We start from the raw sequence: 22,695 nt of genomic DNA on the forward strand, positions 1-22,695 counted from the left end.
TTTAGAACAGTACAGAAAGCAAAATTAATATTGAGGTTAGAGAGTGAAATGTCAATTTAGTTCTATATATTACTTCCATTTTAGATCAAGTCATAATTGCTTGTCTAAGAAGAAGCTCCCAGTTTAAGGAGTTTGTGTAAAATAGTTTTGGATCCTTTGTTATAAAAAATGAGATAAAAATCTCTAATTCAGTGTATTTGAAGTACTCTTCTGACACATCTCTACAGCTCGGCTATTCAGGCCAATCCATCAAACTTAGACATCAATATTTGCTGAATCTCTGTGCTCAGTTTGTTACTAGTCAAGACAAAATAGAAACTGTCTGTTCTATATCTACTCAAAAATGGAATCCTGATGTACAGGTAGATGTAGTGATCGATCGAGAAGTCCAGAAATAAGAGAGATAAAATATAATTTCATGAATGATAATTTGTTACCTTCTGTCCAAGACTACTTTAAGATGCAGATTATTTGTTTAAAAATGTACATGTCATTTGGGCTTTAGAAAGGCAGTTATTCAGTTTAAATGCTGTATAATTTTATAATGGGTTATCCAAACAGGAAATCTTATTTGCAGAAAAATAGCAAACAGAAAGAAAAAGGGACACTACACAGATTAAAAGCAAGAGTTCCTAAATTTTGCATTAGCTTCAGCAAGCTTCAACAGGCACAATACATGGCAAAAAGAAAAATGGAATATATTAGTTTTAACATTTGCAGTAGGTGTCCTCAGTCAGCTGAAACTCTTCTCAAATTAACAGATCTGTCAAATAAGGAGATTATGGCCCTGGGTCTCAGATCTAATGAAGATTTGCATCACAATTGGAAATCTTTTAGAACTATCTTTTCTACCATTATTTTGGAAAGGAAAAAGTTCCTCTTGCTGAAATAACTAAAAAATAAAATGTGTTTTTCATCTGTGATTAGTATTGACTTGATGAGAAAGAAGAGTAAAAAATTCTGCCTCAAATCCAAAATGCTTTTTTTTTTGCTGAGTATTACTACTTCTATGTGAGATTTTTCTCTTGGCAAGTGAAGCCTGCAACTTTAGTGCTAATAAAATAAATATATTCACTTGAAATATTTGTATACACAACAACAATACCTAAATATCTTTTACAGGAAGACAAACTTGAGTAAAATCCATGCACATTTGATTAGATCTTTCTTTACTCAAAATCTACCTAAATCACTGAACTGCACCAGTACATGAAGTATGTGTCTAAGCAGCTATGAAACAGCAGCCTAGTTTCTATGATTATGGGTGAGGAGTCTGAAATTATTAATGGGCTACAAATGAGGCAGCATCCAGCAAGGTCAGAGAAAAACAAGAAAAATGCCCCCTGCCCCTGTTGTCAGGGCCCTGGGCGGCTGGAGGGGATGAAAAATCCTGTGCCTGCTCCTGCTGCTGCCAGAAGCTGCTTGCCCACGTGTTGGGGGAGCTGCTGCCGCCTGAAGAGCAGGGCTTGGAATCCCCAAACTGCTCTCAGCCAGTGCTGCTCTGGGTGCCCCCAGATAAAAAAGACTCCCTCTGTGGCTGCACTAGAGGCTCAAGTAATCGTCTGAAATCTAACAAAGTGTGGGCACACCCATTAGGAGTGAGATGTTACCTTAGGTTTCCAAAGGTGTTTACTCTTTATCTGAAAGCTTCTTTACAGTTTCTAGTCGAGGATGTTTATTAACAGTATCAACCCTAGCACTAAATCACACAAATTGTCCTTTAATGACCATTTGTAACTGCAAAATAATCCTGTTTTCCCAAAGCAACTCCTGTATAATACAGCAGACTGAGTGTAATTAGCATTTCAAAAAATGTAAAGGACATGATAGGAATCAAAGTGCTGGAAAAGAGTGATGGGTATAATATACATGCTATGTTTTTTATGACCTTTTTATCTGGCAGATAATCAGGGTAATATAATGTTGTAGTGCAACAAAATCAGAGAGAAAGCCTGACGTTGAACTCTTTTCATTGCTCAAGTATTCAGTTTATATTCCCTCTCACCTGCTTAAATAACAGCAATAAAAAAATAATCTGGTGAAATAAATGTTAACATTAATAAAAAATAGCAGGAAAAACCATTTAACTTATGCCTAGCCATCAATGCAAAGGATATGAAGAATTTTCATATGAAATAAAATCAAGAACAAGCCTGATATACTTTGAAGTCCTGCCTGAATTCATCATGTTAAACACTGACCTTTATCTGTATGTTTCCTGTATCTTGCATGGCTTTTCTAAATAAATAGACCAAGGGTCATTCATTATTAAAGAAGTACTTGCAATAGGTAGTTCAGCAGACTAACAATCAATGTTATTAAGGCTGAATCTTTCCATTTGAAGCAACATGAAAATTTGCCTGTTATTCTTTAATAGTGTTTTTGAAATATTTTGAGTCTAATATGAGTATAGTATTCCTCTTGTAAATGCACCAGCCCACCCCGCCCCCCCAGGGAAAAAAAAAAAAACCCAAAAAAAACCCTGTTGTTGCCAAAGGCATACTAGCATAACCTATTGTTCATAAGTGGGGCTTAAAATTAAGTCCTTTGGATTTTCATCATTGGCCTAACTATTCAGTTCAGCAGTCTTTTCATTTGGCCTCTCTGACCATTACCACAGTTATAAACTGAACTGTGTACTCACTTCATCATTGTATACTAGAAGACTTAATGTTGCTGGAGTTCTTCCATTTGCCATTGTACAAATTGTAAATCAATTAAATAATTTTCTGTAATTCTTTGCAGGGCACTTTGTAAGTTTTATCTCTTTAGGAAATAGCACTTGTTTTAGTAGTGCATCTTCTAGGACAAACTGTGCATTGTTGTTTCCCTTGCTGAAAAGCTTTTTTAAGCAGTGATCATTCTTCTGTCAAATCCTTTCCCTTGTGCCAAATATAGGTAACCAGCTTTGGTGCAGTGACCACATCAGTCAAACCCAAGACAACAGCAAGTCCTTCAAATAATATGTACCTCAATAACCTCGTACCACTTGTTTGTACAGACCCACTTGTCTTTCCTTTTGCTTTCTTTTCAGCATAGTTACGTAACTGGCATCTAAGACACTCCTTTGTCTGACACCCCAGAGACCTGTCCTCCCTCAGCTTCCCTGCACGTAGAGAGGAGGGAGCACAGCTTCTCCTGGTTTTTACATATGTTACTTTAATTACCAGCATTTGTCTTGTGAAGGCATCAATCATATATCAAACAAAGTGGTTTTGAAGGAGGGAATATCATTACATTGCTAATGCCTCTGGTAAAACAAATGTGTTTTATGTCAAAATAGTCTGAATATTTCTTCTTTATATAGTGTGATCATGCCCAGTTTAGAGCATGGTTGCTATAGTTTGCATAGCCCAGGAAGGTGCTTGAAAGACAATCAAGACAGCTTCTCAAACAATATGAGGAGTTGGAGCCTTTTTTTGCACATTCCTTTCACCTGTCAGGTAGCAAAAGTGCAGATGAGTATAAAAATGTACAGTATTGTATAGAGAAGTTTTATGTTAGAAGTAAATAGCTCTATGTGGTTATGGTTTCAGCACAATCGTGCATGCATACTGACCTTAGAAGGAATAAAGAAATACACTTTAAGTTTCTTAAGCAACTTTAAATTGACACTTTTTTGTAAGTCTCAACATATGTCATAGCTGAGAAGAACTTGAGCCATATTTCAACAACTTTTTCACACACTTCTTGAAACTATGTTGATTTGAAACTTCTAAAATGTTTTTAGTGACTGTAATGGAGTTACTTTGGTTTTTCCCATTGCAGCTACGACAGAGAATGGTTTTATAATATTCCCTTTGATTTATCATTCTATAAAGAGAAATTACTTTTAAGCATAGCACCAGAATTAAAAATATATTTGAAATTAAAGCTTAAGAGCACATGATTCAAAAGTGCCAAAATAGTAAGTTTGCTCTTACTCCTATTTTCAAAGAAAACATCTTTTAGAAGCTAAATTCCAGATATTTTCCAAATGTTTACATCCCCACTGTGTATAACTCACTGTCTGGAAACTGGTATAGTAGCTACAGGAGCTGTGATTTTACAAATACATTTTCCAAAAGGTATTTGCTATATAAAATTGCAACAGGTGTTAGCTTTTCAAGACTCATCTGTTTTTTTTTTTTTTTTTTTTTTTTGCTACATGGTAAGAGGAGAGATGACTCATCAGGAAGAGAGAGGCATGGTATGAGATAAGGAGAGCTATCACTGCTATCATTATAGTGTTTATATTGCACAATAAAAATATCTTTGAATTTAGTTTAGGTTAAAATGGAAGTGGCAAGTTATTAAAGATATACAGTGGAATAAAAATTTTTACTTATCCTGATAATGATTGACAAGCTAACATCTTAAGAGAAGGCAGACAAAAGTGTCCATTATTCTCTTATTTTATCTCTTGTGTTTAAAACTATCAATGGAATGTCCCTGAGTGCTCCATGTAGCAGATCCTATGGCTCTGTCCTCTCTTCTTTTCAAAAAGATCATAGAATCAGAGAATAATCACATCCATGTTAGTTCTGTTCAAGCTTTCTACATCTGCTTAATTTAGAAGAATTATCTAATAAGAGCATTTATGATGCTATATCTGGCAAACCAGTTTTCTGCTGGGAAATATTTTCAGAGCCACACTTATTAAGGAGAATGTTTTTGACGTTGCCATTATCAGAAAGTACTGAAATACTGATGGTTTTTTTATTGTTTTATTATTATACTCCCATTAGAATTTGTCATATGAGTCAGAAAGATGAAGATGAAAGATTCTGTTTGTTTTATGCTAAGAAAATGGTTTTGTCCCTGTTGAATCACACATTTTGATAGCATTAAAGGAAAATATTTTTAATTTCTCAGTTTGTGCAAATCTTTGATGTTTGATTTTGGGGTTCCACTTCATATCAAAATGAAGTTTGAGAACCTCAAAATGTGTGCAAGGTAAGAAACTCTGGTGTCTCTGGTTCTGTTGTGATTTGTGAAGCATCCTTTTGAAGATGCAGTTTTGACTGGGGAAACTCAGAGAATAACAAGTTGGGGCTTTATTGAGCAACCACTGAACATAATCAATGCAGAAAGTCTTAATTATTCAGGTAAATTGTCACATCAGAAATGCTGATTGTAGGTCCTTAGCAGTGGGACTGGCTGTTCCAACATGTTTGAATAGCAATTAGTATAAAATGCTTCCATATTAAAATTACTGAATAAGCTCTGCAACATGAAACAGCAGAGTAACTCCTACCTCTGCCAGATGATCTGCCTTCACTGTTATGCTTGGTTTGGTAATCATTATCTTTACTAAGTTTAGAGTACATCAAATTTAGGCATCATTAAAGCATTACATGTTTGTATTTGCTATGTATGTTACAAGAGTTACTTTTGTGGGCTTCATCTTAAGAATCTGTGCTCCGAGCTGTAATTTTCCTCTATATTCTCTGTGCACACGTTCTTGTTTGAAGAACAAAAACTTGTCTACCTTTGTTAGCTTACTTGCTAAAAAACAAGAAAACACTAACTAGCGAGGACATCTTTCATAATGCAAGCTAAATGATAATTTTAAACATGTGAGAAGGAAAAACTGCTGAAATGTAAAGTGTATTAACAGTAGTAAAACCTTGTTGCTTCTTTCCCTGAGTGACAGTTGTTTCTAGATGCATAGCATGTGAAGGAAAACTCAATACTATAAGTAAGAAAAGAAGTCTGTTTTAAAGTTGAATCTATAGATACTTTTTAATATACTCACTTAAACTAGTAGCCATCACTTTCATTAAAAAAATAATTAAAAATACAAGCATGTAAATATATTCCATCAGACATTACTTAAAATGGTGGAACATTGCTCCAGAAATGGCAATGGCCAAAGACATGCTCTTTGTTAAGTCAATAAAAGATGAGAGTAGTGAATTTGAGATGAAGAATTCTTCTGATATTTTCTGAATGGTGTGAACTGCTGCTGTGTTTGTGTGCTGCAGGACAAATAGAGTAGTCATCTCTCACTTAAGCGCAGCATGTTTTACTGGCTGTTAATGTGGCTAGCCTGTTCCCATCCATTGGACGTTACTTGTTGATAACAAATGGTGCTAAGGCAGGCATTTATTTGTATATTGGTTATTGACCCGAGCCCAGTTTTATGCAAGGTCAGATAGAATTGGAATAGAAAGGAGGATTAAAACAGCCAAGTATATTCTTAGTTTCTAAGTATAAACCTGCTTCATTCAAAGTGAAGCTGAAATTTGAAGGGGATAAGCTACTTAAGACTTCCCTTCTACGTGACTTATATCCATCCTGTTTTGCATCAAGAAAAACACCCACCAGTAAAATTACCTCTACTCCCTTTCCCTTTTGATTTGAGAGGAGTTTGGTTCTGTTCTCAGGCTATCAAGCTGCCATAATCAGCCTTTTTGCTAGTCCAAGCGCAAGCACCCTTTCCTGCTTTCCCTGATTTCTTATCTGACAGTAAGGTAGTAGGAGAATCATATTAATTGCTGGTATCAGATTGAACAGGGTATGTTTACCTATTAAAAAATACTTTAAATTTTTAAATATTTGGGTTTGTTGTTTTTTTTTCCTTGTTGCAGGGGAGTGCAGCCAGTTTTCTTTTGTAATCTGTTGTTGAATTCATTTTAGCTCTTTTAAGAATGTAAGAAGATTGAGCAAGAATGTATTTTTCCCAAATGTCTTCTTACCCCCTCCCTCCCAACCTTGGAACCGTATTTCATGTAGACGTCACAATTCCTTAGCTGACTGACAAATGTTTATTGTCTCCAGGCCCTCAACACAAGAATTGTGTTTACTTTTGTCTTCCACTAGTGAACAGTAATCCTAGTACTGGATATCTATTTGCTTTATACATCTTTACGGATCCTGCCTTTATTTTCCCCAGAGAATATACATCATCTGTTTCTGAGTCTGCAGTTAGTGGTTAAGGAAGAAATAGTGGCCATTTTTTCAACAATTTTACATAAAATATGTACAAGTCCTCAAAAATTACATGGAGAAACCAAAAGTCAAATAAATTCTTTGTACAGAGTATGGGAAGGGGGCCAGGTTTGGATAGGTAGCTGAATGGTTGTATATACATGTTCCCTCACCAAGGGTGATTTTACAACTTGATACTATTTATTCTTACTCTGACAATGTAAACAGCAAAGACGCAACAGGTGCTAAAAGTAGTATTCACGTCACTGCATACTCCTAGGCAACGTTATGCACCTATTTTTTTTTCTGCATTTTGTGAAGAAGGAAGAAAAATAATGAACTATAGTCTTATCTTTCCAAAGAGCTTAAGTACTCACAAGTCTAAGTTATAGAAGACCCATCCTATGTTCACAGTAAGACAGCATCAGTTTTCAGCTGCTTCATCTAAAGAAATTAAACATTGAAATGTTCATTAAAATAACCTGAAGAGTAGACTCCATAGTCCAGGACATGCACTTTTGTTTATTGCACTAATACTTACAGGTTGATCTTTTCAAAATGGTTCTCTGTTCTCAAGCCCCCAGAATCTGCAGCACAGTGTGAGGAACTATTTTCTTTACTGAAGGAATAAATACCAAAGGTTACATCTTGGGTTAGTGGTCCAGGATTGTTCAGAATAATGTTTTTTTTTAATCAATTCTTCTACTTGATAATGGATGGTGGAAAATTACTCTCTCCAGCTTTTCCACATAAACTTACAAATGGTTCCCATGAAGTCATGGATTAGTGTTATTAAATGGTTGCTCTGGATGTAATAAATGTGAGGGAAGGGATGGGAGAAAACAGAAGGTTTTTGTTTCTTTGTCCAGGCTCCAAGAGACATTCCTAAAATGGAGACATTAGTGATGGCTCTATGAACATTGCCTGATACTGATGGAAAAGCAAAGTACTTTGCTTCAAAAATGTATTTGATTAATGTGGTACCACATTACTTGCCAAAGCAGAATGGTGGCTTTTGAATTCCTATAAAAATGTTGTAGAGAAAAAGCCAATACTAGCTACAGGGCTGTCTTACAAATGCTGATGTGAACGTCCCTTGGGAAACACAACAGCAAGGGAATGAACATCATAGACTGAAACATAGGGGGATTTATTTTCTCCAAGTTTTACTTCTTGGTTTGCTAAGTTCTTGGTGATGCATGGGGGCACAATACATAAAATGACTGGCATGTGTACTCACATATATTAGTATATACCATTGAGCATATACAATACTTCAATTTTCAATTTCAGATAGAAATATATTACTTATTGTGGATGATATGATTAAGTTTATTTTAAACCCAGGAGCTGCTGATTGCATATTAAAATAGTAGTTATTGTCTATCTCAACTTTTGGTAAATCTCCATTGATGGATAAATCATGTTAGAGAATTTCAATTGTCAGCAGAACTTATATTTCAATGAATAATTGGGAATTTTCTTCAAGACCTAATAAATTTTACCTTTTTTGTGACAGGGTTCTTGAGGTGCATATGTAAAGAACTACCATGAAAAGAACTATAAGATTTTTATGTCTTTGAGAACAGATCTAGTAATATCTGCTTCAGATAGTTGTGTAGCACAATTATCAGCATTTAGAAAAAATTAATTCATAATCTTTGACTAGTGATGAAAGACTGCAAATGAAAAATTTGCTGAATTTGGTGGAAGTATTGAGTTGGAGCAAAGTAATTTTTATTTCTAACACAGTTCATTCCATACCATATAATGTAAGTGATTTTTGTTATGCCAAGCAACTGAGCATACTAAAGTCTTGAAACATTCCCTTAGTTTGATAAAAACTGAATGGGATTAGATTTTCAGTCATAATAATGCTCAAAAATATAGGTACTTAAAATCTGAATAACTTAATTTTCTTTCCCTTTTGAAAATGTAGCTCTGCAGCAGATTTTGAAGTGTAAACTCTGAGACATATCAGTATTAAAATAATAATGGATCTGGGGGAAATACCACGAAAACACACAGCACAGATTAATCAAGAATAGAAATTAATTTTAACTTTCTGTGGTCTATTGAATATGAAAACATTTCATGTTTCAAATAGAAAAAAAAAGAAGCCCTGAGCAAAGTTTTGGTCAGTCAGTGACATTTCTGGTGTAACACTTGAATATTCGGATTAAGGTTGAAGGTTTCTACTCAACTTCAGCAAACTTTCTTGTATTTTATACTTTGTATTTATTAGTACTAGTTGAAAAATAGATGATCTGTGCTACAGGCTGAGGAACAATGGGAATAAAGAACCAAAACTCCCAGATGACTACTTTGGCCAAACAAATTTTTTTTATTCAGCAATTTCTTGGCATTTTGATGTGAAATTCATGTTTTCAGACTTTCTTTTATAGCCTGTGTCCCTACAATGGATTGTATCTCTGAAGATACATATTTTGTGCAACTGCTTTATTGTGGATTTTTTTTAATTGAGAAGAAGCTTCCTGCTGGAGTCATATCTATATGTGTGAGAATGGCTGGGTAATGATCAGATTCTTGGGAAACTTGTGGTTCAGGAGCTTCTGCAGAGCATCACATCATGCTGTTGTACTAAACATCACTAAATCTCTCTAAAAGGTGTCTTTTTCGTCAAAATAACTAAATTAGATTGGGTTAGGAAATCGACACTAATCAAAGGGGTTTTTTTTTTGGACATCAGTTTTGAGAGTCTTAAGTGAAGAGAATAGTAAAAGAATGAGTCACTGGAAGAGTGTTTTGAAATAGCAACAGTGGAAAAACCCATTTTCAAACCAACTGTATAAATTAACTATTATTGTGTAAGAACACTTTGAGAGAAAGTACATTGACATTGTTGCAGGGCAGATGTTAAAACTGCAAGTCACTGTGTCCCCACTGACTTTCTTCCTGGACTCAAAATCCCAGATCAAGTCTAATATAATGTACATATTTATTCCCATTTCCCCTGAATTAGGACTTGAGGATTTTCCCCTGTGAAAATCCTCCACGAATGTTAAAAGTGTCTAGCAGAAATTACATTGCTTCTCACATCCTTTCATTGCCATCTGTGTGTGGGTGTCTTTTGGGGGCCAGTATAACAAGAGTTAGAAGAAGCATTTCTGAAGGAAAATATTGTATTTCTTAGAAATATTAATGTGGAAATATGAAAAAAACACATAATTGCTTGAAGCACGGTCAAGAGTTTCACAAAGCTTTTTTGCTGAACCTAAAGGATTTTTGGTTTTACACTTAATTTTCAAACTGCTGATATAAAAAAATAAGAAAGCAAAAGAGTTTATTGTGGTAGAGAGAAACTCCAGCAGCTTTTACTGTGCTGTGAAGATTATCAAAGTGCAATGTGCAAGCACTTACTGATATGTGTATGAGAGAAAGAACATACACTTATCAATCTACCTCTTTTCTATATACAAAGTTGTCAGCACGACACAGTAAAATATCCAGTAGATAAAAAAACAAGGCTAGATGAACTATTTATGGCAAGTAGCAAATTTTTCTCATAAGAATACATTGTCAGTTTTCCTGAAATAATCTGGGATGAACTTTTCAGAGTGAGAGTTCAAGATAGTTAGACAAAAGTGATGTTACTATTGCACTTTTATGTGTTACTTCAGGAATGGGAGTTCAAACTTGGCATAGGAGTCACATATTCATTTCCTTCTCAGTTTTTCTTGAGGGTGACTGCTCTTACATTCATACCCTGCAGTGTTCTCCACCAGGATACACTTGCCAATGCTGTTCTACTTCCCATTAACCAGACTGCACAGCAGGAGGTGGGGGACTCCAGGTGCTCAACTTCCCACATGGGTGTCCTGCAGGGCTGTAAATAATTTATTTTTTCTTCTCATCTCCCAAGCTATTTAACACAAAAGAGCTACAGCTCCAGCAAAAGGAATTAAAAGGGGCCACAACCAGAATGTCTAAAAACTGAGGTGGAGACACTCAACTTCAAAGGCCTGAAACTGCTTGTGTCTGAGCTGCCTCATGATTTAGAGAATGTAATTAGCAGACAGTAGAGACTTCCATGTGGAGTTTCTCATTACTTTCAAGAAGAAATTACATCACTATTGAGAAAGAAAAAAATGTGCTTTAAGCTGGTGACTAGGTACTCACCTACGAGGTGGGGCATTGATATTGCAGAACAGCCTCATTGCCTGTTGATTTACACAGTACACACTGGTGGCTGGGAAGAGCATGGACATCCTTATGCTTGGTGTTTGAAGGCTTCCTGCCCTCCACTTGGCATTGGATCCAGAACTATTTTGGAGGATGTGATTTAGCTTGTGTTCCCAAAGGTCATGGTAGATGAAAAGCATGATGAGTAGCTGAAATCTTGGCTGTTTTGCTTGTAGGAGTATCTAAGTGTGTCTGCAGGTTTTTTGAAAGATAAAGAGAGGAATTGATTGAGAGAAAAAGGAAGGGGCATCATGATGAGAAAAGTTGGAAATCACTTATCTTCTTATCTTCTTTTAGTATCATTTAAGATTTCTGATGGACAGGAAATCAAGTATGTTTCACTGATAAGTATACTAGCCTCCTTGTTTATTTCAGTTTTTGGAAGTTTTGCTTGAAGAAAGCATACAGTAGTTAAAAATGAAGTGTGCTTTTTTTTTCTGGCTCTGGTTGGTTTGTTTTTGTTTTTTTTTATTTGGAGGCAAGGATTTCTCATAAATGAAATTTCTTCAGGGCATTTTTATGGTGTTTTTAACTTATATTTTATGGGCTTTTTCCCCCACAAATATTTTTTACATAGAGAAAGTTTTTAAGATTTTACATATGTGCGCACTGATACTCTATTATTGTTCATCAAGATCATGAAGCTTTACATAATTTTGAAGAAAAGCATAAAATTTCCTTTGCAGTAGACAGGCTGTACAGGGCTTTCATCCAACTTAGTTTTTCTAAACAGCATCACTCTTGTCTTGCAAGCGTTTCATGTGGAGCAATGTTCTTCAGCAAGATGCTGAACTGTAGTGCTTGGGATAAGAGCCTTGGGATTACAAGGGTTTCATCAGTGGTTACTGGCATATTGCCAATTTTGCACAGCTAGTGTCATTTGTAAAATGGTCATTTGTGGCTGTGGAAGAGATCTAAGTATAGGATGTCTTTTGGGAAACTTTAGAGATAAACACTGCTGGAATGAAGCAGCAATCCCTTTTGCTGGAGGACAGAGGGACCTTTGTGGATTGCCACTTTTAGAGTAATGAGTGGCGCAGATACACAGTTGTATTTAATTATCCTTTTAGTGTTTATAAACCAGATTTCTGCTCTGAAGCTTGGTTATGAGACAGAGTGTGACTCCAGGGTTTACATTGCTGAAATTTATTGGTCAGCACCACTGATTTATTTCACATTGGTATGGAAATGGAAGAGATTTTTGCATTCTTTGTTAGCTCTTTCACAGTATGAATGTAGATGAATTTTCCTGTCTAAAGCAGAAAGTCGTAACAGTATCAAGCAACATGTTGTTCTTCACAAAGTTAGGCTAGCCAGAATTATGGATCCTTTCTACTCTTCTAGGCTTGAGTATTTCTGAGCACTGTGTACTGCTAGAGTGAAAGATTCCAACTCAAAAGCAGTAGGATGATTCATTTGAGGGCTCTATTTCTGCAAATTCCAGTGTCTACCTTCACTTTGGAAAAAAGTATATTTCAGCTTATGTTTTTTAAAACTAGAAAACTGCAATTATTTTGTGCTTGAGTAGTTTCATTAAAATATGTCATATTCTTTCTACTCTTAGTATTATTCAGATGACATTTTAAAATCTCCACCGTGGTACAGTCTTCCTTAACATAACTCAAACAAATGTGTGGTCCACCCTCAATTATAATAGATCAAACGAGTAAGCTTTTGCATCTATTTTCATCAGCAATTCTAAAAAAAAAAAAAACAAATGGCAGAAATGTGTGTGAAAGTTGAGATGTAAATACTTTCCTTAATCAAATTGCACTCTGATCAATGATTAAAAAAAAAAAAATCAACCCACTTAATTAGTAAAGGTCAGAAAGTTAAATATGTAAAGTGCAATCAGCAGGGTATTCAAATTAATGATGTCAGCTCCGTTGCCACTCATGATAAAAAATTCTACCAAGTTGAATCTATAAATCTCTCTCACATTAATTCAAAAGAATACAGAATTGAAAGAAAAACCTATTAACTAAAAATATAGGGTGGAAAGAATTTATTTAGGATATATGATCCTTCAGGCACTTCTGCAACCCCAGTCTCAGAGAAGAGTCTCCACATCCTTCTTTCACCTTTCTGTGGACACTGCAATCAAGTGATGCAAAGCCTCTCTTTGCTCAGCTGTAATAGACGTAGGGAAAAATTAATCTGAATAATCAGGTACTGGATAATAATGTATTTTTCCATACTTCAGGCCAAATATAATATAGCCATTGTTTTTCTTCTCTCTGCCAGTAACTATATTCTGCCTGTAACTTGATTTATTCCAGATATATGCATGAAGAATTTATACACAAATTGTGCTTCTTAGATAAAGAAATGTTAAAATATCCATGCTGCTATAACTGTGGCAATATATGCTATGGTTTGTGATTGTGAAAACTTCAGGGAGAATACAGATAATTTTTGTCCCATTCACCAGTGAAAGGCCTTTCTTGCAGAGTCCTCCTCTCCATTAGACAGCAATTTTTGTTTGAAAACAGTGCTGAATGCCTGAGAGACCACTGGCTTTTACAATCTCCCTGCTCATCTAATGCACTTTCTGTGTTTCCAATGTCTCTTAATTTCCTGTCTCTTAATTTCCTCAAAATGATGGTGTTGAAGATGAAAGTTATAATGACCCAATATCCTCCTCTCTCAATATAAAAAAATCAAGAGAAATAATGGAAATACAGTACTGTTTCCTTGCTAATTTAGTAGTAGTATTGTCTTAAATTTAGATAGTGATATTTTCTAGAGTAATGTTTATTAAGTTTTCTGTACTGTGAGCTGCCCTGCTAAAAATTCTCCAGGTTCTCAAGGCTAGGTGGTGGTGAAGCACTGAAGCTGAGCCAGCCAACTGCGAGGCTCCCTTGAGGGAGCACCTGAATGATCTACTCCTGCCTCTCAGCACCAAACAGGCCCAGCTGCCCAGATTTCACAGTGCTGGGCAAACATAACCATCATGGTTATGTTGCTCTTCAGAGCTCAGATGGCAAAAGCCTTGAGTGTTGACAGCAAAACCCTCTCTCTTGGTGTCAGCGATGCAGGGGATCTTCCTGTGTTGCTTTCCCTCTTAATTATCTGCAAATATTCTGAGGTCTAAAAGTAAAAAGAATAGGTTTCAGTTACTAAACCAAGATATCATCAACAAAAGACTATGTTCTTTGCAAGGTTGAACCCGTGTCTTTGTGAAGTAAGAAATAATTGAATTAAGTTTCTCAGTGGTCTCTTGGTACTTTCTTGGTCTCTCTTGGTGGTCTTTCTTGGTACTCTCTTGGTCTCAGTGGTCTCTTGGTACTTTCTTGCAGCTGTCTCTTCTTCCAGTAGATATGTTTTTGAATTTTGAAAAAGATAGAGCATTTTGAATTTTGCTTTTCTTTTGCAGTACTACTGTCCTATCTTTTTCTGTCAGATCAAGGCCTATATGGCTCATTGCATCTATGCATAGCAAAAGTTTGATTTCTAATTTCTGTGAAAGTTTCTATAGGTCAGAACCATCACTTTTTGAAAATGTATGCTGTAAGGACTTGTTTAGAATAGGTGATTTTCTCTGAAAGGTAACCTTAGCATTGCCCTGGCCTTTATGAATTTGACTTGGAAATTACTATTGCAGAGTTCAGAGAGCATGCTTTCCTCAAAAATATTTTAGGATGCTGTGACAGCCTCAGCAGCTGCTATTTTTGGGCCATTTCATGTAAATTAATCACTTGTGGAATCTTCAGCAAGTACATTTCACAAAGAAAATTACTAAATCTTTTTCACTTGTATATGAATACAGATGTGTTTTTGCCTATTTCTTTAAAGATTAAAGTATGTCTTTTTTTGGACTTGAGTAAGATCTTGTGAATTTTATTGACTTTATCAGGATAGGTGCTGGCATTTAAAGAGTCTCACTCTTGGCTTTCAGGTGCTGTATCTAAAAAACACCCTTTTTTCAAATGTTTTCTGCTTTTGTTAGCTTTAAGATATTAATAAAAATTATTGCTTTGCCTTGTCCAATTTTATTTGCTTTAGAAATTGGCATGACAACTGAAGGTTTTCCTAGGATTTCAAAATTCAGTCAGCAGTTTGAAGTCTTCCGCATTCTGCACCTTGCAGATCTAATAGCCAACGTGTCTGCCTGCTGGAAGTGAGGCAGGGAGATCTGGAGAACTTGAAAATCTGCTTTGACAATGTTATAGCTGGGTCTGATATCACATATTAAACAGTATACAGAAACTGAGTATCTGACACAGAAAACATTTTCTCTTTTGGATTGTGAAATTTTCCTTTTCAATTGAGTCCAGTACCAAGGTAGTGACTTCCATGAAATTTATATAATCTGACTAGCTTGTCTTTTTGCTAGATTTCTGGTGATAAGACAGAATCATATTTGAAGGTTAAAGATTTTTCATTGTATAAGTATTAGCTCTTGTTTATAAATAATGAAGTTTATAGTCTTGAATCATATTTCCTATAGGTGTGAATTGTATGAAAACTGTCATGAATTTTACTGGTCAGTTTTTTTTCAGAGCTACATTCACAGGAAGTGTTATTTTCCTGTTTTCACCTGTTTTGCTGCCTTTTTTTTCTGAGATAAGAAATTAATGGTTTTACTTTTAGAAACACATTTGCATAAGTAATAAACCTTAGAAAAGGGCACAGGAATAATTAGGGGAAACAATAATGTTGATTAGATGTTAAAACTAGTAGCTACAAAAACACTCAGCAAGCTCTAAAAGTTAATACCTTTATTATTTTAGGACTAGAGCTGGCCCCAAGATGTCCCAAAGAAATATGAACCGATGAATTTCTCACTTGCCATATGACAAATTACTTGCAAGTTTGTTTTACTTGAATAGCCTTCACTCTAGAAGGAGAATGTTGATGTTGGTATTTGTTCATTTGTCATGAAAGTCATACCTCTGAAATCATCAGTGTGTTAGAATGCAATAGCTGGCTTTAACTCTGTCCAGGCTTTTAAGTGCCAGGACAATGGTTTCAGGGTATAATGTGAATAGAGCATCAATAAACTTTCATAATCAGATGGTGCCGTTTTCAAGAAAGTTGATTTCCCACTATTATTTATAATAAGCCAAAAGGCACTGAAACATATGGAGGTGAAATTTCTGATATGCAGACCATGTATACTAAAATGTGATGCCAGGAGCTGAGAACTGAGGAATACAGCATGTTACTGTAAGAAAGTTTTCAAAAGAGACAAAATGGAAAAAGCGTTTAAAGGTGAGATAAAAAGAACAGAAAATTTCTTCCCATATGGTACCCGAGAGATTTGAAAGAAGACAAAGTTAAAAATCAGTATTCAAAATGTCATTTTTTTTCTAATTTGAAGATCTTTGAAGATTTAGGAAAATATTTAGGGCTGACTAACTTCTCTAGTCAGCTGACAGAAAAATATAGCTTTTATAGCTATGCTTGGAACTGCATCATTGAGGTTTATGAAGTTGCATCTTATATTAAACTAAAATTCTTCCTTCAGTGTCAGCCTTGTAAATTTCATATGTATAAAAAAAGGATTAAAAATGTATTTAAAAAAATAAAATATTTTTGGGATAGGAATAGCTGTCTGAAACATTTTGTATTCCTCCAACAGCATGCAGAGGTAAATTCCCTCATTTAAGGAATAGAGCCATGTAAATACTATGAGAAACTCTGCCACCGCAGTTTAAAATCTCTCAAGATTTAGACATTTAACATAGCAATGAAAAATGCTTGCTCTGGACATGTTTCTTAAGTCTCTAGAGATTTCTACTGCTATATAATCAAATTTGTAATGTATACACAAATGGAAAGCTATGATATAATCAATGAGGCTTTGTAAAATACATGATAAAGCTATTCCCTAAGTGTAATAAAATAAAAGCTAAAAGGAGAAGTGAATTTCCTTTCTTTTCTGAAATGCCTTTTTATAATAGTGTTTTCATTGCCTTAAGAAAAGCAAAGAAAATTATGCAGTATGTAAAATACAGGAAGAAACTGAATCTAAGGAGTAACAGGGGAAATATACTCCACATTCTAATGTTATATATTGCAGTACATTCAAGAGATTTTATTGTTTTGATTTGGTTTATATTTGTGTAAGTTGAATAGATTTTTATTATTGTTTTAAATTTAGGGTTTTTAAAAGATTTTTGTTGTTATGCTTGATGGGAAATGGATGAGCAACTTAAATATTTTTTCTATAAGGAAATATGTGACGTCTCTATTACATTGCTTGTCTGAACTGGGAGTATGATGAAACATGAAGAACATGCATGTAACATCCCTCAGTGTTTCACCCATTTTCCCTCTAAGCGAGTTGGTAATTTCAAGTTGCTCAAATTATGAATATGGTTTGGGTTTTTTCTGTCTGCAGCAATGCTTCATCATTTATTTTGCAAAGCATGTTCACAGTGGGTGAAGTTCAACTGTAGCTTTCTATCTGAAATACAAGGCTGACTTCAGCTTGTGGCATAAAGTGTAAAGTGTGATAGAAGTGCATGCCTAAGAGGTGCAGATGGGTTAGGAATTACGAGGTGAGGTTGGAAGGATACTCAGTGTGAAGTGCAGGAAGAAATCTGGTATCAAAGGTGTTAGGAGGTAAGCAATAGCATGGGACCTTAAAGTAAGGCAGGAAATACAAAGGAGAGGATATGCAATAAATGAAGGGATAGAGAGCAAGAGAGACTGGAGTGGTAAGGCAAGCACTTCAGCACTGAGGGAAAAATTAATTTTGTCAACAGCTTAGCCATGAGGTGGAATTTGATACACTGGTAGTCCATATGTAGGCAACTTTACCTTTACTGGTGAACTAATTTTTAGGTGGGGGGAGGGGTGCAGGGAGGGTGGAACTTAGATTTATAAAGTGTTTTTTTATGTACATTTTGTGGTAGTGTAATTTTTAAAAACCAGACAACTATTGCACACTTAATGCACTTCTATTACTTTTTATAAGTCTCAGTCTAAAGAAAGAATTTCTATGTTTCACTGATAAAACAAAGCTAAAAAAAGAAACTAAAATAGAATGGCCAGTGGTTTTTTTTTTTTTTTTTTTTTTTCCTAGAGAGACTGAGCAAAAAATGTAGATCTCTTTCATGGAAGAACAATATGAATTGACTCAAGAATCTGAAGAATAGTGATTTACTAATCTATAAGAAGAATAGTAATTTACTAATCTATAAATGCCTTTTCTTTTGCTACTAGGTTCAGATATTGTTCAATGGTTAACGAAGAACTTATCAATAGAAGACCCAGGTAATTTCTCTTGTTTTCTCGACTTCAAATTCTAGTTTGTTTTATCAAAATTATTGAACCTGACTTTGTTTTCTGCTGTGGTGGGAGTGACAAGGCACAACATTTGACCAGTACAATTTCAATAGCAAAACAGACATAAAATCTTAGAAACCTTTACTAACAATCTGAGGATTTTGATTATAAATTTTATTGCAGGAGGTATCAGGAAACAATATGAGAATGATAATGATAGTTCTTTGGTAGAAAATATGTTTGAGTGCATGAGGAATTTACTCAGTGTTATGCTAAAGAGTTTGTTAAATACAAGCTGTTTTCTTACAGAATTTTTCAATATACAAAAAATAAATAGAACTATTAAAATTCATTCTTGTACTGTTACCAAAAGCTAATCTTAAATTTGGACACTTCTCTATAGCATCTTAAATGGAAAATGAAATGCAAATAAAATCAGTGAAATGAAGAAGAACAGTTCATTTCTTGATCAGCTGGATTGGGACATGAAAGTAAGGGTTTGGTTCCAAACTCTGCCTTGGTTTCTTATATGCCCAGCAGGAAACACAATTTGGTTATTGTATTTAGCTTTTATTTATTTCCAGGATTTACAAGAATCTAGTTACCTGATCAGAAATTTTCCATAAAGGAATGATTTCTAGTAGGAAATGCTGAATTGTAGAAATAAAATATTCTATGGAGATTTGCTTTTTCTTTTGGTTAGAGGAAAAATAATCTTCCTTCTTTAAAAATTATCAGAAATTATCAAAAATTGTTTTTTTCCTTGCTTTCTTTCAGTATTTTTTTTTTTTTTTTACATTTTGGGGGTCACTTTTGTCATTATTTTTAAAATGTGGTTTTCTGTCAAAGTAGAACTCAAAATATAATCATTGCAAAAAGCAAAATCACTGTATTTAAAATTGTGACTTGAGCAACAAAGAACTATCAATACAGAATTTGATATTTGAAAGTAGTCAGTTCACAGCATATTGACATGTTATGTGACAGAGATGACTACGTTTTGAGCTAACTTTGTACAGTGTTATGTGCTTGCTTCCTGGAGATAATGTGGAGGCTTCAAGTGACCTAAGTGTGATATTGTATTTCTCAGTTGTCAGCTACAAAACACTCACCTATCTGTCGTTATAGGAGTTTGAAAGATTTTTAGGCTACGTTTATTTGATATGGAAGCTTAACCTTTTTTTGTCAAACCAGAACTGCAATACTGAAACAGATTGTCCTTCAGATTACCTGCTTGTTGCAAAATTTGGAATAGAAAAGGCTTCTTCTAAACAGAAAACATGTCTTCTTGGTTCCTTATGTTCGTATCCAATTAAAATTAAACAAACACACAAACTACTAACATATGTAATGAAAACACCACGGTAATTTAACTGAATCTGGGTTTTATCCTCTCAGATTATATGGATGGAAAAGAAACTATCCACAATGACAAAAATGTATTTTGGTCCTAGTCCAAAGTCAGCTATCTGGAGCTAGTTAAATTCTGATCTTCAGAAAACAAATAGCCCTAAATGCTTCCTTTGGGTAATGCTCAGAATTGCCAGATGACAGTGAACTTGACAGATGGTGAGCAAGAGCTTTTCACATGACAGAACTTTTGAAAATGTTCTGTTTTTTCAAAATCCAAAAGTGTCTTGCTTTTCATTTCAGTTCTGGACAAGTCAATCTAGAACCTCGTGTGGAAAAGCCCTTAATTTCTGCAATCTGTTGTCTCTGTAATTTGGATTTCCAGTGTCTTCTGATCACTTTATGCCTGTGTGTTGGGGTTTAACTCAGTAGTCTTTTAAACCTACCCTGTAGGGTCCTGTTACAAATCACTTTTGAAGCTATGCAGTTTTGTCATGCAGAAATAATAAATGCCTTAGTTTGCACTGCAAATTGTCATGTCTGTATAACTCTGATACCAGCCACATACCTGGAAGAACAACATAAAATATATTGGAGTGCATATTTTAAGAGTATTTTCTACTATGTCCAGAAAAATGAAAGGACTATTTGCACACCTCATCTACTAGTGCTGTGCAACTTCTCATGCAAGCGAGGCAGGTAAATTGTGATTTAAGGGTAAGTAGAGAGATTCACAGAAGGGACCTCAGGTTAGAGGGAATATCAGAAGATCATGTGGTCCAAACTTTCATGGAGAGGCAAGCCTGGGTGAGATTACTGAGCACTCTGTCCTGTCTGATCCTGAACACTGCCACTGATGGGAACTCCACCTTATCCAGTGATTATTTGTTCTTGCTGTAAAAAATTTGAATAGATGAAACCTCTCTCCATTCAACTTGTATTCATTGTTCCTTAACTTCTCAGTGTGACTCCCCGTGGAAAGAATTTCTGTCCTCTAAGCACTGGAAGAATTTGACGAGGTTCTACCCTGAGCCTTCTGTTCTCCATGGTGAAAACATCTAACTCTTACAGTCAACTTGTTCTTTAATAAAACACAGAACTAGTAAGAAGAAAGTGATGCTACCACACTTTATATATATAAAAGTAATACTTTGAAATGCAATTTTTCCTTTGTTTTGCAAAGGGAATACAACTCCTATGCCATTTAAGTGGGAATGAAGTAGAAAACATTATGGATAGTGGGAGAACATATGGCAGAAGAAGGCTTGACAGCAACATTTGCTTCAGTGTGTTAATAAGTGTAAAGCTTTCACCTGGAAACAGAAATTTAGTAAAAAGTAGTAACAAGTTGGAACTTATAAACTGCCTGTCAATAAAACCATGCAAATTTTAATAAATGGAAAATAATATTCAGTAGAATATTTGAAAAATTTTGGCTTGCTGCAGTAGATCTCCATCAAGAAAATAAACTGGAGATGATAGGTGGATTCTGCTAATTTGTAGCAGATTTGAAGTTATTTCAGTGTAGCGGAGCTTGTGCCCAGAATAGCTGTGCACAATGCAATGTACAGTTGCTGTTACATTGTTTGTTATTCAATATGTACTTAAAAAATGTTTGTGCTTCAGCCTACAATTCATCTGTAAAATTTTAAGGAACAGAAATTGTCCAAGTTATTTTTAATGGGGAAGTTTTATTCAGGCATAAATATAAGCATGATCTCAACCCGAAACGAAGCAATTAACTGAGTTTACAGAATCTTAAGGGCTTGTGGTTTGGCACTTAGACATGTGTTGTTGAATTGACCATTACAGGGTAAGTGCTGATGCTTCACTGATGTTGCCAATTACTCTTAATGTGGAAAATCTACTCTGTTTTTCTACATTGTGTTTTTCTTTTTTAAAGTGGCCATTAATGACGTGAAATGCACCAGACTGACCACATCAGATACTGAAATTCCTTTAATTCTTAGTGGGAAAAATAGAAAAAAAAGGGTAAATGAACTGATTTAAAGGTATCAGCTCAAATTCCCAAGAGTTCTGTCCTGTACTTGGTTCTTGCGCTGATTTCTTCAATGGCCTTTTCAGCAAACACTTGATTTCTCTATTCCCTGATATTCAACGTCCTAATAGTAAATCATGCTGTTGTCTCCTAAAGGAGAAGGAACAGTATGAGTTTTCCAGTCTTTTCGCACGGAAATAGTGTTATTCACAAACACTAATTTCATCTTCAAGTCATTCCATGAATAATTTTCATCTAGATGTCTCAGAAAATGCCTTTAAGAGTAGATAATATATTTAGACATAATCCTCGTGTTCCTTTAAAGTACCTTCATTCCTGAGTGTTACTTATTTAATTTTGTCATAGCTACAAACCAGCTGAATTTGGCTGGAGGCACTTTATCGAATGGTTGCTTCAGCAGATACACTGCAGCCGCCCTAGAATGCTCAACCTCTGCATTCACATTACTTTGCTCCAGCTCATTTAGGCAGCCTGTTGAAGCAGTTTGCTACTGCTCTTGGACATCAGGAATTGCACTGAAGTCAAAAATATATATAACTACATCTACGTTTTATAGTTATGAAAAAACACTACCTTGATTTTTATGCCCTCCTGTGATTTTTCAGTTTCAGTTCTCACCATTTATAGTTTTTTCATGTAACTATTGTAACTAATTTCTAACTAGATGCCCATTAGCATCCATGTGAACTATGGTCACTGATCCAGTGCAATAAAAAGGGAGGGCTCAGTAGCAAAACATCTGTTTACGTTTCTTCGTTTTTCATCTTTAGTAAAGTCTCTCTCCAGCAGCTGGTGTACTAATAATGACTTTGATAATACACAGTACTTGTTTGAAAGAGTTAGAAGAAAAATGGTAGGGCTTTTATTTGAGTTTATGAAAGTTTACTTGGAAAATTGTTCAGTTCTCAATTTTGCCCTTTCCCCAGTTATATGCAGAAAGGTACCAGCAAAGAGCAGGAGCCAGACAAGATGTT

The 22,695-nt window shown here is 35.0% G+C and overlaps 1 protein-coding gene across 15 annotated transcripts in view; it reads left to right on the plus strand.

Moving 5' to 3' along the window:
* Positions 1–22,695, plus strand: part of RGS7 (regulator of G protein signaling 7) — a 259,983-nt gene that overhangs the window by 141,834 nt on the left and 95,454 nt on the right. For all 15 annotated transcript variants that reach the window (XR_010997344.1, XR_010997345.1, XR_010997347.1 and 12 more), the window contains one exon: positions 18,289–18,339. Coding sequence is in view for 12 of the 15 variants with exons in the window: in XM_068184951.1 (XP_068041052.1) it covers positions 18,289–18,339 (51 nt within the window). In the remaining 3 variants the exon portion in view is untranslated. The remainder of the gene's footprint in view (positions 1–18,288; positions 18,340–22,695) is intronic.

The sequence above is a fragment of the Anomalospiza imberbis genome, chromosome 3 (assembly GCF_031753505.1).
Source record: "Anomalospiza imberbis isolate Cuckoo-Finch-1a 21T00152 chromosome 3, ASM3175350v1, whole genome shotgun sequence".
NCBI lineage: Eukaryota > Metazoa > Chordata > Aves > Passeriformes > Viduidae > Anomalospiza > Anomalospiza imberbis.